Raw genomic sequence first — 16,009 nt, 5'->3', positions numbered from 1 at the left:
CTAAGGTTCTATAAAAGTTTATGATCATAAATTCATGACGCACAGCATTCATTACCAACTTGGCGAAACCATCAGTATGGCTCTTTTATTAAGCAATCAGATAATGGGACTAAAAGCCAAGAAATCCCCAGGAGTTGATGGCCGACATAAGGTTGACTGCAGAGTTAATGGCTGGATTAGTAAAAGCAAATCCCATCTGCCCTCTCAGGTTGATTTAAAATGATTTAAAACTCATTGCCACTCCACTCCATTTTGGTTTCCCCCCACGCTACCGCAGCCAAGTTAGTTTAAAGCCTTTTCAACTGTATCAGTTAACCTCTCAGCAAGAATTTTCATCCTTGTCTATTTTGTATGTTACCCCTTCCCCAGCACAACCTGTCCCAATGCCCCAAGAACATGAAACTCTTCATTCTGCTTTGCCCAGCCACACATTTACCTACACTGTCTTCCTGTTGCTATAAGATAGAGGGCAGAGAAGTATAGACAGAAGTAAAATTTTCAGGGTCCATATTGAGAAAAACAACAAAAATGATGAAAGTGTTAATAAATTGTATGATGTAGATGTCCATAGTATAATCAGTAACATGTGAGCTGTAGGCACAAGCTGCTACATGGGATTATTATGGGATTATAACTGATACATAACACAAACAAAGTCAGAAATGATTAATATTCTTGGTTGTCAAATATTCAGAAATTATAAAAAGAATGTGGCAGTATAGATTAAATACAACATTACAATATGGCGTATCTGTCTTTATCAAGGAGAAGACGTTACCCAGGACATAATGACAGATAGAACATAGAACAGTACAGCACAGAACAGGCCCTTCGGCCCACGATGTTGTGCCGAGCTTTATCTGAAACCAAGATCAAGCTATCCCACTCCCTATCATCCTGGTGTGCTCCATGTGCCTATCCAATAACCGCTTAATTAGATGAGGAAACTGTCCCTAGAAAGGTTCAAAATTGATAAAGAAGAAATGTTCAGACTGTCGGTACTTAAAGTTGACAAGGCACTGGGACCAAATGAGATGCATCCAAGGATATTGAAGGAAGGGAGAATGGAAATTGCAGAGGCACTTCTGCAATTCTTCCAGTTCAGAAAAAGTTGTAAGGATAGACCCAGCAATTACAGGGCAGTCAGGTTAACATCAGTGGTAGGCAAGCTTCAAGAAACATTTATTTGGGATAGAATTAATAGTCATATGGAAAAATGAGGGGTTGATTTAGGAAGAACCAGTATGGATTTCTAAAGGGGAAATCATGTTTAATTAACTTGCTGGCGTTTTGAGGAGATAACAGAAGGATCGATGAGGGTAATGCTGTTGATGTGGTGTACATGGACGTTTGGAAGGCATTCCAAAAGTATCACATAGACTTAAGAAAAGTTATGGCTTGTGGAATAATGGGAGAGTAGGAACTAAATGCAAAATTGGCTGAATAATAAGAAGCAAAAGCGTAATGGTCAATGGATATTTTTGGGGCTAGAGGAAGGTTTTGTAGTGGTGGCCCCCAGGAATTAGTGTTGGGACTTTTGCTTCCTGATATGTATTCATGACCTAGGTTATGGTGTGCAGGAGACAGTTCAAAATTTGCAAATGATACAAAACTTGGAAGTATTGTAAACTGTGAAGAGCACAGTGTAGAATTTCAAAAATGACATAGACAAGTTGGTGGAGATGGCCGATGAAGTTCAATGCGGAGGAATGTGAGGTGATGCATATCTAATACAGTAGATATACATGTACATGAATAATATAAATACTTTTTGTGTTGCAGTCTCACTGATCTAGGTATAAGAAGCTTCATGGATGGACCTTCAGCTTCAAAGCTCAGAGAACTAAGTCTGAGCAACTGCATCTATATTACTGATTTATCGTTGCTGAAGATCGTACAGAGGTATGGAGATACATTTTTTTGTTTACCAATGTGACCAGCAACTCAAAATTTTCATTTACTTTTACAGAAAATGTATAACTATGAACATTGAAGATGTATGATTTTCAGTAACTTTCTATATGGAAAACATAGAAACTAGTCAATTCCAGCACTAGTATTCAGTCATTTTATAACATATTTTTATGAATATTATAGCTTGAAAAATATTGCTGTATCCAAGATATTATTATTGGTTTTGATATTCTTGCCATTGTATCTAATGTATTGATGAGATTGAACTTGTTTCCTTTCATTCTTATCTAACATTTTGTAGCTGGAGAATTACTTGCAGTGGCTTCTCTCCTTATTAACACACCTCTTGTGTTCCTCCTTTTTCTCTTCTACATGCTGCCCCTCAGGGTTATCATCCAAAATTATAGAGTAGAATTTTTATCCCCCTGCCAGTGGCAAGAATCGTGGCGGGTGGGGGCAATATATTTGGCGTAATGGAAAAAGTCCCTTACCGTAAATCTATGCCACTTGATTATTGATCCCTCTACTAAAGGGAAAAGTTCCTTCCTATCTATCTCCTTCATAATTTTGCACACCTTGATCAGGTCTCCCCTCAGCTTTTTCTGCTCTAAGGAAAATAACCCCAGCCTTTCCAGCCTCTCTTCACAGCTGAAAGCCTCAACCCAGACAACGTCCCGGTGAATCTCCTCTGCACCCTCTCTAGTGCAATCACATCCTTCCTATAGTGTCGCAACCAGAACTGCACACAGCCCTATTATGAGCTAATGAACGTTTTATGCACCTCTATCATAACTTCCTTGTTCTTATATTCTATGTTTCCATATTTCTATGTTCCTATAGGATAAGGGGGAAGGTGGGATCAGCCTTCGGGATTGAGTTGGTTGATCAGCCATGATCATAATGAATGGCGGAGCAGCCTTGAAGGGCCGAATTGGCCTCCTCCTGTTTCTATTTTCTATGTTTCCATGTTTCTGTGTCTTAGTTAATAATGGCAAGTATTTCATATACCTCGTTAACCACCTTTTTTACCTGTCCTGCTGCCTTCAGGGACCTATGGACATGCACCACAATATCCCTCTGGACACGCCATTCATTGTGTAGTCCCTTGCCATGTTAGTCCCCCCCCAAAATGCATCACCTCACACTTTATAGAGTTAAATTCCATTTGCCACCTCTCTGCTCATCTGACCAGCCCGTCCATATCTTCTTGTAATTTAAAGTTTTCCTCCTCACTATTTAGCACACCACCATCAATTTTCATGTCATCTGCGGACTTACTGATCATACCTCCTACTTTCATGTCTAGATCATTAATGTACACTACAAACAGCAAGGAATCCAACACTGATTCCTGCGGTACACCACTGGACACAGGTTTCAGGTCACAAAAACAACATTCAACCATCACCCTCTACCTCGTGACACTAAGCCAATTTTGGATCCAACTTGCCAAATTGCCCTAGATCTGTTGGATTCTTATCTTCTTGACCAGTCTCTCATGTGGTCAAAAGCCTTACTGAAGTCCATGTAGACTACATCAACTGCATTTCCCTAATTTCCACACTTAGTCATCTCCTCGAATAATCCAATCAAATTTATAGATAGGATCTCCCCCTGTCAAATCCATGCTGACTATTCTTGCCTCTTCAAGTGGAAATAATTCTGTCCCTCAGAATTTTTTCCAATAATTTCCTTACTATTGATGTTAGACTCATTGGCCTGCAATTAACTGTTTTTTTCTCCCTACTTCCCTTCTTAAATAATGTTACCACATTAGCTGTCCTCCTGTTCTCTGACACCACTCCTGTAAGAAGTCTCACAACACCAGGTTAAAGTCCAACAGGTTTATTTGGTAGCAAATACCATAAGCTTTCGGAGCGCTGCTCCTTCGTCAGATGGAGTGGAAACAGCGCAGAGTCGCTGAGCAGAAACTGATAGCCAAGTTCCGCACACATGAGGACGGCCTAAACCGGGATGTTGGATTTATGTCACATTATCAGTAACCCCCACAGCTTGCCCCCTGGACTTGCAGAATCTCACTAGCTGTTCTGTCTGGAGACAATACACATCTCTTTAACCTGTGTTTAATGCTCCCTCCACCCACATTGTCTGTACCTTTAAGACCTGGCTGGCTGTAGGGATTCGCATTCTAATTAGTATTCTGTAACTTGATTTCTGTGTCTCTGTGCACTGTTTGAGAGCACATTTCCACTCCATCTGACGAAGGAGCAGCGCTCCGAAAGCTTATGGTATTTGCTACCAAATAAACCTGTTGGACTTTAACCTGGTGTTGTGAGACTTCTTACTGTGTTCACCCCAGTCCAACGCCGGCATCTCCACATCATGACTACCACTCCTGTGGCCAGAGAGGATTTGAAAATTAGTAGAGCCCCCGCAATCTCCTCCTTTGCCTGACAACACATCTCGCCTGGGCCTGGGGATTTATCCACTTTTAAGTCCACTAAAACCACTAATACCCCCTCTCTCCCATTGCTAATCTTTTCAATTATATCACAATCCCCAACCCTGATTTCTGTCCCTACATCGTCCTTCTCCCTTGTGAATGCAGATGCAAAAACTAATTTAAAACCTCACATACGTCTTTTGGCTCCACACACAGATTGCCATTTTGGCCCCAATGAGCCCTATTCTTTCCCTAGTTACCCTCTTGTCCTTAATATATTCATATATCATACATGGAGACTATTGAAAGAAAGTGTCACAGATACTTTTGCTTGTCTAGGGATGTGGGAGCTCATGTTTAACATATTCCGTGTGAGGAACCAACACCCCAAGTACTTGGAGAACATCCATAGCTGGTTGCTTTGAATGATAACGCCCCACCTATCTTTGTTACCTGCTGATCCTTTCAGGGCTCCACTGGGGACTTCTGCAGAATCTCATAATCAGCGGCACACAGATACATAAGGGATGTGTCCCCTTCTCCATAAGGCATACTATTACGTGCAGTGCTGGATGAATGAAGCAAGCCAAGCTGCTAGAACTGTTGGTATTAGCCTGTGAGATTCATTAATAGAAAAGGATTTCATTATTTGAATGCCTAGCTATTTTGTGATAACAGGAAGCAGGTCATGTATGTTTGTGCTAGGCATCCAGGGAGCTCACACAATTTGTACATTTTGAGTCAGTCCCAAGTGCCAAAGATATTTGAGGGAGCTCAGCTTAGCACTTAGACATGGCTAATAATGCCTGTTTGTCACTCATCTGAGGAGAGATACAATGCTGCACGTTCAGCCAGAAGGTCCTTAATAGTGCAAACTATTGGCATCTACAAACATCCACTCCCTCCACCACCGACGCTCAGTAGCAGCAGTGTGTACTATCTACAAGATGCACTGCAGCAATTCACCAAAGATCCTTAGACAGCACCTTCCAAACCCACGACCTCTTTCATCTAGAAGGACAAGAGCAGGAGATACATGGGAATACCACCACCTGCAAGTTCCCCTCCAAGTAACTCACCATCCTGACTTGGAAATATATCGCCATTCCTTCGCAGTCACTGGGTCAAGATCCTGGAATTCCCTCCCTAACGGCATTGTGGATCAACCCACAGTACATGGACTGCAGTGATTCAAGAAGGCAGCCACCTTCTCAAGGGCAGTAAATGCTGGCCAGCCAACGACGCTCATGTCTCACAAATACATTTTTTAAAAAATCTAAATGTTGAGAGATTGCAGAGCTCTGCGGTGCAGAAGGATCTAGGTATCCGAGTGCATGAATTGCAAAAGCCTGATCTGCAGGTACAGCAAGTAATTAGGAAAGCTAATAGAATTATTGTTTTTTGTGAGGGGAATTGAATACAAAAATAGGGAGGTTATGCTTCAGTTATAAGGGCATTGGTGAGACCAGATCTGTAGTACTGAGTATGATATCGGTCTCTTTATTTAAGGAAGAATGTAAATGTGTTGGAAGCAGTTCAGAGAAGGTTTACTAGAATGAAGGTTATCTTACGAGGCTTGTAATCACTGGAGATTAGAAAAGTAAAAGGTGACTTGATTGAAATATGTAAGATTCTGAGGGTTTTGACAGGGTCAATATCGAGAGGATGTTTCCACTTGTGGAAGAATCTAGAACTTGAGGACACTGTTTAAAAATAAGGGAACGCTCATTTAAGACAGAGATGAGGAGCAATTTTGTCTCTCAGAAGGTCATGAATCTTTAGAACTCTGTCAAAAGGCAGTAGAAGCAGAGTCTTTGAATATTTTTAAGGCAGAGGTAGCTAGCTTCTTAATAGACGGGGATGGGGGGTGGGGGGGGGGGTCTGATGAAAGGTTATCGGGGTAGGCAGGAATGTGGAGCTGAGGTTATAATCCGATCAGCCATGATCTTACTGAAAGATAGAGCAGTCTCAAGCGGCTGAGTGGCCTATTGCTGTTCCTAATTCATGTTTGTACACATGTTTGTATATGTGGAGATGAATGCAGGACAATGCTGCAGACGTCTTTGGTGATCTGGCATCTCACATTTGTTGCCGTCTCTGTGAAGAACTAATGTCACTAGGTCTTGGAGAGCATTCATCCAGTGGCTGTGATGGAAGTGACTGCCACATTGAACTTTTTTGCAGTGGATCCTTCCAGGGCTGTACTGGGGACCTTTCCACTATCACCCAGTTAGCGATACACAAAAATATAGGGAGGTGACAGATGCCCTTTAAAGTTTCAAAGTTTTTTAAAGGGTTTATTAGTGTCACAAGTCGGCTTACATTAACACTGCAATGAAGTTACAGTGAAAATGCCCTAGTCGCCACACTCCGGTGCCTATTAGGGTACAGTGAGGGAGAATTTAGCATGGCCAATACACCTAACCAGGACGTCTGTAGGACTGTGGGAGAAAACCGGAGCACCCGGAGGAAACCCACACAGACATGAGGAGAACGTTTCCAAGGATGCTATCAGTCAGGCTGCCAGAGCTGCCAGATTTGCAGCAACCTCAAGTTTCCCACAAGTGCAGGGCACCTTAACAACTCCCTGGCAGCAATAAACTGAGAAGTATCAGTCAAAAAGGATTTCTGAATCTCTGCATATCCAGCTAATTTATGATCATAGAAAGCAAATACTGCATGTCTGTACTAGGTACATAGGGAGCTGTCACAATTCTTACATTCTTGACGCATTCACAGGTGCCACAGACAATCAAGGATCTCAGCGCTTACAGGCTATTTACTTGGGGACAAGATGTAACCCCTTCCCCAAGATGACCTGGCTGATGATACCTATTTGCCATTTACATAGTGCTTCCGAATAGAGATACAGTGCTGCACATTCCACCCACAAGATCCTTGATAGAGCAGATGATTCTCTTCCTGAAAATGCTTTTCCGATGTTAGGATCGGTCAGATAGGATTCTGCAGTACTCATTACTGAGAGTGTCCCATATCATCGTTATTTGCTGCACCCTGCATAGCCTTGTGCTGCAAAAGGGGTAGGGGCGGTGGTGGGGTGGTTTGGTGACGTTGGTTATGTATGTAATGGACATGATCTGAGGCTACGATGTAACTGTTAGGTTGCGGAGCATGGTTGTGTGCTACCCACAAAGTGCCATGGCCACTTGCAGTCTGAATCCTGACTCAGTTCACCAGATGGTGGAGGGTTGAGTCAGTGAGCACCTTGATCATAGTGCATTTTGCTTCTCAATCAGCGTTGCATAAGGGCATCATTCACATTCTTTTCAAGTTTCGGCTGCAGCAGAGCCTCAGCTGTAGGAATCGTGGTCCTGGTGCACTTGTAAACGAGTCACTGTGCTGATGAGAGCAGGCCCTGTTATGGCAGATGTTTAGCTGAGCGAACCACCCGTTCCGCCAGGTAAATCCCCATTTGACTGTAGGTTTATGGAGCTTCTCGTGATATGCTCAAGTATGTGCAAAGTTTCAAAATTTAGTGGAGATGAATTAGGAGTGTTGTCTGTCATGATTCTCTGCGAGATGCTGTGTGTGTGGTAAAGAGTCTCTTGAGCTTGATGACGTTTGTGTTACTTGTCATGTTTGGCAGGTAGTTAAGTTCAAACCGCATGGAATACAAATCAAATAAGATTAAGGGCGCGATCTTACCACCCGTTCACACCACACTCCTCCTTCCGCGAAAACTGAGAATTTGGCGACAAGCCAAATCTCTGTTCACTGCAGCAGAATGGGAAAATCCCATTGGCACAAACAGTTGGAAAAGTCCGGCCTAGATGTTGTTTGACATTCCATTCGATATCAGCTGCCGTGAATGACCATGGGAGGTCCAGGACCTCATGTAAATGCAGTGGTTCCATTGCTTGATGTGGCTTGACTGCATTGCATGGTGCACAGCTGGAAACTTCCCTTTCCATGTCTGCATACATGGAGGGCCAATACAGTGATTCCTTGGCTCTGTATCTTGTTGCATCCAACCCGGGATGCCTCTGTTGAAGTTGTTGGGTGTAGTACCTCTGACAAGAAGTAGGGATGATGAATCCCTGGACACACAGTATCAATCTACCCTGTACCATCAGTTCATCACTGATGGCAAAGAATGTGTGGAGCTCATGGGGAAGTTCCATTGAAGACTTTGGCCACACCTTCATGATGGTGTCATATATTTGTTTGCATCTGATGTTCACTTGTGAGGCATCTTTGAGTTCCTGGATTCTGCGAGAGGACAGCACATCTATTGTCATGATGTCTTTGTCTTCCTCATGGTCTGCCTCGTCTGTAGTGGATAAGAAGGCTTTGGAGAGGGATTAGTTTCAACAGTTGCAGGATAATCATATATGAAGTCATGAAACTTCTGATAGACGAAGACTAAAGCAAGGAGCTTCTTTTCAACTTATGCATAACAAGTCTCCATGTCAGTGAGGGGCCTTGAAGCCAAGGCTTATGGACTGTCATTCTGGATGCAGACCGCGCCAAGTACATGCTGGGAGGTATCTGCTGATAAAAGTACGGATGCTTCATCTTCATCTAACAGGCTCTGCCAGAACCCACATTTTGCATTGAGGATGCTGAACACCTTAGCATTTGCTATGTCTGCCATAATATGTTCCACTGTCTTCATATGGTGATGAGGTCTGAGTAGTGTCATTTTCAGGTGCACTGGGTCAATGCATATCCTGACCATGCCATCTTTCTTTACTGTGGCCACCATTGCTGAAACCTATTTTGTGGTCTCATCTACAGGAGTTATGATAGCTTGTGTTGTCATTCAATATAGCTCATTAACTACCTTCTATTTCATGGCTACTGGATCTCTTCTCGGAGAAGAAACTGGTGGTTCCGAATCATCTAGTCCCATGTGGTACAAAACTGGTAGCTCATCACAGTTGAAGAAATCTTGGTATGCAATCATTTCTGGAGCTTGGTGTTGTAAATCATGCACTTTTAGACCAAGTGGAATGAGCCCCAATGTGTATCTGTCCTGAAGATCTACACATCTCCACATCCAATTTGTCAATCCCCCTTCTCATCTTGTACACCTCAATTAGATACCCTCTCATTCTTCTAAACTCCAGGGACTATGGACCTAAACTGCCCAATCTCTCTTTGTAAGACAAAACTCAACTCAGGAATTGTGGTGGACCTCAGTTGTGCCTTTGTCCTATATGGACCACTGTTGTGTGTGTTTGTCATACCTGGACACATCCCCTTCCAGTTTGGTTCCTCCCCTCAGCACCTAGTATAAAGGTGGCTGTCTCCTCCCCCTTGTTCAGTCCAGTTCGGTTATTTGTTGGGATCTGCTCCTGATTCTGTTGTGAATAAAAGCCTACACTTATATTGGCATATCGGTAGTCTTTCGCCTTATTGATAGCGCATCAGGAATTAATCTCGTGAACCTCCTCTCAACCACCTTCTGTGTGCAATATGTAAATGGTGTAAACACATTGGTACACACCATTCAAGTACCAATTTGCTATTATTTTCTGTTGATCTCTTTTTATATTACTACTTGTTCCTAATTGGTTTACTTATAAAGCATGTTAAATAACAGAATACATTCAGTAAATATTATTTTATAATGTAGTAGTGAATATTCCTGATGTATTCAATAAAATAATGAGAAATAATATTTTGCCACAAATTGTCTAACATAAGGACTATGGTAAATCAATTTTCATTCATCCACCATGAATTGAAGAGCGAAATTTCAGCTGATAATGAACAGATACCATATTGCATCCAACCTTGCATTTATTTTGTTGTAACTTTTTCTATCAGGTGCCTGAGTTTATTACATCTGAGGCTGCGTTACTGTGGACGTTTAACTGACAGTGGGATTGAATGGTTAGGAAATTTGCCTACTCTGATCACCATGGACTTAACAGGAACCAATATACAAGAACAGGTTAAAACATTTGTCTACAATAATAGCATTTAGTTAAAAACTCATGTGGCATTATATTTAAACAGTATACCTTAGAAATTGAAAAAGTCTTATATATCAACACACTTCCTTCATGGAGCTGTGGAGAAAGAACCAGAATTGTGGACCTGATTAGGTAGTTCTTTCAGAGTTTCAGACAAAATAGGCCCCTTTCTGTGCTGTGTGATTTATGGAGCAGTGTCTTGGAGCAGTTTGTCAGGCCTGTAGAATTATGCTAATTTCTGCCATTGCTTATTGGACTTGCCATCCTGTTTTCACCAGTGCAACCAGGTTTCCTCCTCCAAAAGCAGATCTAGACCTACTCATAGGCCTGAATTTTTCAGACGGTGGGGTTTCCTGCCAACATCGAGTGCTATACAGACATTTCACACTGAAGCATCCATTAGCTGCAGTTGGAATTTCAATGCCTTACTTGGCAGGAAGCCCCACCTTGGAGAGCTGCTGGTCAATCTACAGTCCCTGCAACAACAAGAGCTGTAGTAGACTGAAGAGGAACTTTAGGAAGATGCCTGAGTCTTAGTTTTGGAACTGGAGGACAAGGTCATTTTAACATTTTAAGGGGTCATAGGGCAGGAGAGGATAGGGAAGGTCTTGGGGGGGTGGGGGGGTGGGGAGGTTGGGGGAATTAGGGTGTCAGGGGAGGGAGATACAGCATTTACCTTAAGGGTGGGTGTGCTGAGGTTAAAAAAGACTTCTGATGGTGGCACCCCATTCTCTCCCCTTCCCATTTGAGATATAAGCCCATTCTTTTTCGGGCTTCCCCCACACCAGGTTAATCCTCTGGCCAGCCTATAAATTGAGGCTTACCACTGTGCCACCATGTTGCCCTTTCACAACCTCACACCCGACCCAAAAACCCATTGGTGGGAACATGAAATTCAGGCCACAGTTCCAAAAGCCACATACTGGTCCACTGTTGGAAAAGATCACTTTTTAAGGTAAAATTCCTTATCCAAATTTTCAGCACTTTTAAAATGAAATTTCAAGAACTTTAATTTGATTGTCAACAATGACTATGTTTGTGGCTTTTCGGACTGCAGGGGTAGGCTCAGGAATCAAAGTGGTGATTAAATTCCAGCCATAGTAGGGAGAGGATCCATTGTGATATGGCAGGGTGAAGGATCAGTGGTAAGCAGCTTGCTCTTTGTTTGTGGTGGAGAGTTTATCAAGAAAATTTCCCAAGTGGTGAAGCAGGTAAATGTATTAATTTAAATGAATGCTCAGCAGGATATATTTTAAATAATATAATTTTTCTAGAATTCACTGGGGAATCTCATTAAATATATTATTCTGTGCAGCGACGTGACCTGCTCCTCAATTCAATCCTGCTGTTTCCTGCAACTTTCAAATCACACCCTCCCCAATTACTGTGGCATCTCCAAATAAGTTAGCACTTCAGGTAGCCCCTGTCTTATTTAGCACCTCATCCAACAAGGGGAATTTGTGCCCTCAGGACTTTTCCTTCGCAGCAATTACCTTCTCAAGTTCAGATGGTCAGTTAATCTCAGAAATGGCAGAGACTGAGTGACCATCCACCCCCCTTCAGTTTTCCTGCAAGTTTTATCACACTCTCATTTGAGTTTTGGTGGAAGTCTAAAAGAATGGATGACATGGTGATACAGTGGCTGCCTCACAGCGCCAGGGACCCGGGTTCAATTCTGGCCTCAGGTGAATGTCTGCGTGGTTTGCACAATTTTTCCGTGTTTGCGTGGGTTTCCTCTGGGTGCTCTGGTTTCCTCCCACAGTCCAAAGATGTGCAGTTAGGTTGACTGGCCATGTTAAATTGCCCCTTAGTGTCAGAGGGATTAACAGGGTATATGCATGGGGTAATGGGGACAGGGCCAGGGTGGGATTGTTGTCAGTGCGAGCTCGATATGCCGAATGGCCTCCTTCTGAACTGTAGTGATTCTATGATTCTATGAATATGTATGGATTTTCAGGACCAAAGTATTAAAGATTAGTTCAGTAACTCTTGACCCTATTCACTATACAAAATAACCAATGGTTCTTTCAGATTCTAGCTTAAAGCAGAGTGTTCTTACAAAAGGCATGATCAGTAGCTTAATAAGAGCATATAGTTAACTGTAAACTTACAGGCAAATTTGTTGGATGAATAGAGGCTCCCCATGCCGACACTATAGTTAAGCCCACCAATGCCTCTACTTTCTCAGAAGACTAAGGAAATTTGGCATGTCAGCTACGACTCTCACCACTTTTACAGATGCACCATAGAAAGCATTCTTTCTGGTTGTATCACAGCCTTGTATGGCTCCTGCTCTGCCCAAGATCGAAAGAACTACAAAAGGTCATGAATATAGCCCAATCCATCACGCAAACCAGTCTCCCATCCATTGACTCTGTCTACACTTCCCGTTGTCTCGGCAAAGCACCATAATCGGCAACATAATTAAGGACCCCAAGCACCCGGACATTCTCCCTTCCACCTTCTTCCTTCGGGAAAAAGATACAAAAGTCTGAGGTCACGTACCTACCGACTCAAGAACAGCTTCTTCCCTGCTGCTGTCAGACTTTTGAATGGACTTACCTTGCATTAAGTTGATCTTTCTCTACACCCTGACTATGACCGTAACACTACGTTCTGCACTCTCTCGTTTCCTTCTTTATGAACGGTATGTTTTGTCTGTATAGCGTGCAAGAAACAATACTTTTCACTGTATGTTAATACATGTGACAATAATAAATCAAATCAAATCAAAATTCTCTCGTTACGTGCAATGTTTAATTTTATTATGTACTAACGTTTTTGACTTTTAACAACTTTAGCATGTAGTGAGCACTTTTATTGAGTCTCAAGCTGTGTTAATTTAAGCATTCCACTGATTCATTATTTTGGAGAAGTTGTAACTGAATCTTTGGAATTTGTAGAGTTGCTACAGATTGATGTTGAATAGCAAATCTGCTTCTATATTTGTGTATTTATAATATCAGGATATTAGGTAAAATATATCTTTCCATCAATTTTATGTTTAAACATAAAATTGCAACTCCATTTGAAACACCAAACCGTATGAGCAGTAAATTAAAATTAAACAACAATATAAAAAAATGAAATACCACAGACTTTTTTAAAGTTGTTGAATTGTTTTACTTTGTCATGACACAATATGGTATGTTGGCCTTTATAGCAAGAGGATTCGAGTACAGGAGCAAGGATGTCTTGATGCAATTATACAGTGCCTTGGTGAGGCCCCACCTAGAATATTGTGTGCAGTTTTTGTCTCCTTATCTGAGGAAGCCTGTGGAATTTGTTACCACAGAAAATAGTTGAGGCCAAAACATTGTCACTGGAATTCTACCGCCCCACCCGCCACAGAATTGGAGCAGGCGAGGGGCAGTCAACGGAAATATCCATTGACCTTGGGTGGGAATTTCCGGTCTCGCTCAAGCAAGGCTGTAAAATCCTGTTCTGTATGTTTTCAAGAAGAAATTAGATAAAACTTTTGGGACGAAAGAGATCAAAGGATATTATGGGGAGAAGGCAGGATCAGGCTGTTGAGTTGGATGATTAGCCATGAATATTCTGAATGGCAGAGCAGGCTCAAAGAGCTGAATGGCCTACACCCGCTCCTATTTTCTATGTTTCTGTGCAATCAGACAAACAATGACCCCCAGATCTTCCCCACAATGGAGAGGTTCTCCGTCATGGTGAAAATCCCAGAAATGGCTGCAAATTCAAAGTCCCACAACCGAAACTGGCATTTCTGATCTTTACAGAAATGGGACTGGAGTTGGGCTAGGGTTTGCACATATGTGATTTGCAGAGGTAGATAGCCTTTTAACTCAACAGCTGTCTCCACTGAAGTGTGATTTAGGAAGGTCAGGAACGTGAAACCCAGAATGTACTGATTAGAACAGGTAAAACAAGGTCTGAACTCAATGATTCTCTTGGATAGCTAGGGGATCCCTTTGGATAAGGTCCTAGGACACCTTAGGGAGTGATAAGACATCCTTTGGGATTGTTAAAAATGAACATGATTTTTTCACTTTTTACACACATCTCGCTGTTAAAGAATTGTCCAACTGCCAAGGAATATTAAAGAGCTGTTCAGCTGTCAAAGGACTGTCCAACTGTCAAGGAATTGCTAAAGAGATGGCCAGCTTACAAAGCTGCCTAGGAAGTGTCAAAGCTGTCCCAGAAATGTTAAATCTGTCAAAGAACTGTCCAAGGATACAAGGTGAGTTGGCATGGAGTAAGGGCAAAGAGTAGTTGGTGTGGGGCATAGGTTGGCATGTGTTGGCATGGGGTATGGGGGCAATGGGAGGGGAACATTGATTGGCATAGATGGGGTGGAATTTTCCATATATTTGGTTAAGTGTCATTCTGGGTGAGAAATGCAGAGAATAGCTTCCCAATGGCATCGGTGAGATGTCGTGCCATATTTTCAGATACTTAGAAAAAAATAATTTTTTTCATGAGTTTCACATCACGCCCTTGGTGGGCTGATCTGATTCCTCTACCCTGGCATCACTCAAGCTTTTTAATTAGGGGGCACTTTATATAAATGGCTCCCCAGCACTTGTACCAACTCTACTCAGAAGGATGGCTGCGCAGAGGACGGTCCCAATGTTCTCCGAGGGAGCACTGATCAGACTATTGGATGGGGTGGAGCAGAGGTGGTACACCCTCTTCCCTCAAGCGGGCTGAAGACCGATGAGCAAGGTCACCAACCTAGCATGGGAGATGGTGCCAGGACTGGTCAACACAAGTTTCTTCACAAGAATACGGACATCCAGTGCAGGGAAAAGATTAATGGCCTCCTTCATATAGACAGGGGAAGTCACTCTTCTCCTTTCTTAACACCCACCCACTCACACACCCATCACACTTCCACTAAGAACTCACTCACTGCCACCTCAAGGGGCCCCATCATTTGCCCTCCCCACACCTCCTTATCTCCCCACTGGAACCTCTCCTCATCACATCCCAGTTCCCTCTCACCAACCACACCTGCCAAGCATTCTTAACCGTCAGACCCAGGATGCTTCCTGTTTATGCTCTACCCATCTATTTCATTGCAGGACAAGCTGGCTCACAATGCAAAAGAGAGAGCACAGGAGCGAGGAGGAACGTTCGAATTGAAAATCTTGACTCCATTCAAAGCGAGAGCTCTCCAGCTTGCCGGGTCGAGCAGCACTGCTCCTGTACTCAGAGCAAGGTGGGAACAAGTGAGCACTTGCAACTCATTCATCTCGCCCCCACCCTCACATGAGTTCTGTCTCTCCTATCCTTATGCTTTTGCCATGCACTCATGCATCTCTCTTCCCTTGCAGGTCAGTCAGTTGAGCAGGCCGGCCCATCCACAAGTATGGCTTTTGAGACCAAAGAGGAAAGCAGCTCCAATGGTGACTTGTCTGACTTTCACATGACAGAGGTGTCACAGCTGTCACCCGCATCCTCCAGCAGCGCAGAAACGCGCCTTGGTGGGCATTATTAACAGGCAGGGTCACTCACTGGTGAGCACATCACAACTGAAGATCCACAGCAAGTGGAGGATGTATGAGAATTGCCACTGTGGGAACTGCTGGAGGCCAGGACTCTGCTGAGCCTCAGTTAGATGACATGCCCCTGGACTCAGTCTTCCCTCAGCTGCTGGAGCTACAAAGGCAGAGTCAGGAACACTAGGAAGGGATGTCTGCTGTACTCCTCAGATTGCAAGGCTGACTGGAGGAGTCCAAATGCTTTTTGTCCAAGGAGATAGTGCTGGCACTCC

The 16,009-nt window shown here is 43.0% G+C and overlaps 1 protein-coding gene across 1 annotated transcript in view; it reads left to right on the top strand.

Annotated features, from left to right (window-relative positions):
* Positions 1-16,009, top strand: part of fbxl13 (F-box and leucine-rich repeat protein 13) — a 134,237-nt gene that overhangs the window by 70,846 nt on the left and 47,382 nt on the right. The window contains exons 8-9 of the mRNA XM_078234620.1: positions 1,783-1,902; positions 10,112-10,238. Of these exons, the coding sequence (XP_078090746.1) occupies positions 1,783-1,902; positions 10,112-10,238 (247 nt within the window). The remainder of the gene's footprint in view (positions 1-1,782; positions 1,903-10,111; positions 10,239-16,009) is intronic.

Source organism: Mustelus asterias, chromosome 19 (genome assembly GCF_964213995.1).
Source record: "Mustelus asterias chromosome 19, sMusAst1.hap1.1, whole genome shotgun sequence".
NCBI lineage: Eukaryota > Metazoa > Chordata > Chondrichthyes > Carcharhiniformes > Triakidae > Mustelus > Mustelus asterias.
This window is presented reverse-complemented; position numbering and strand designations above follow the sequence as displayed.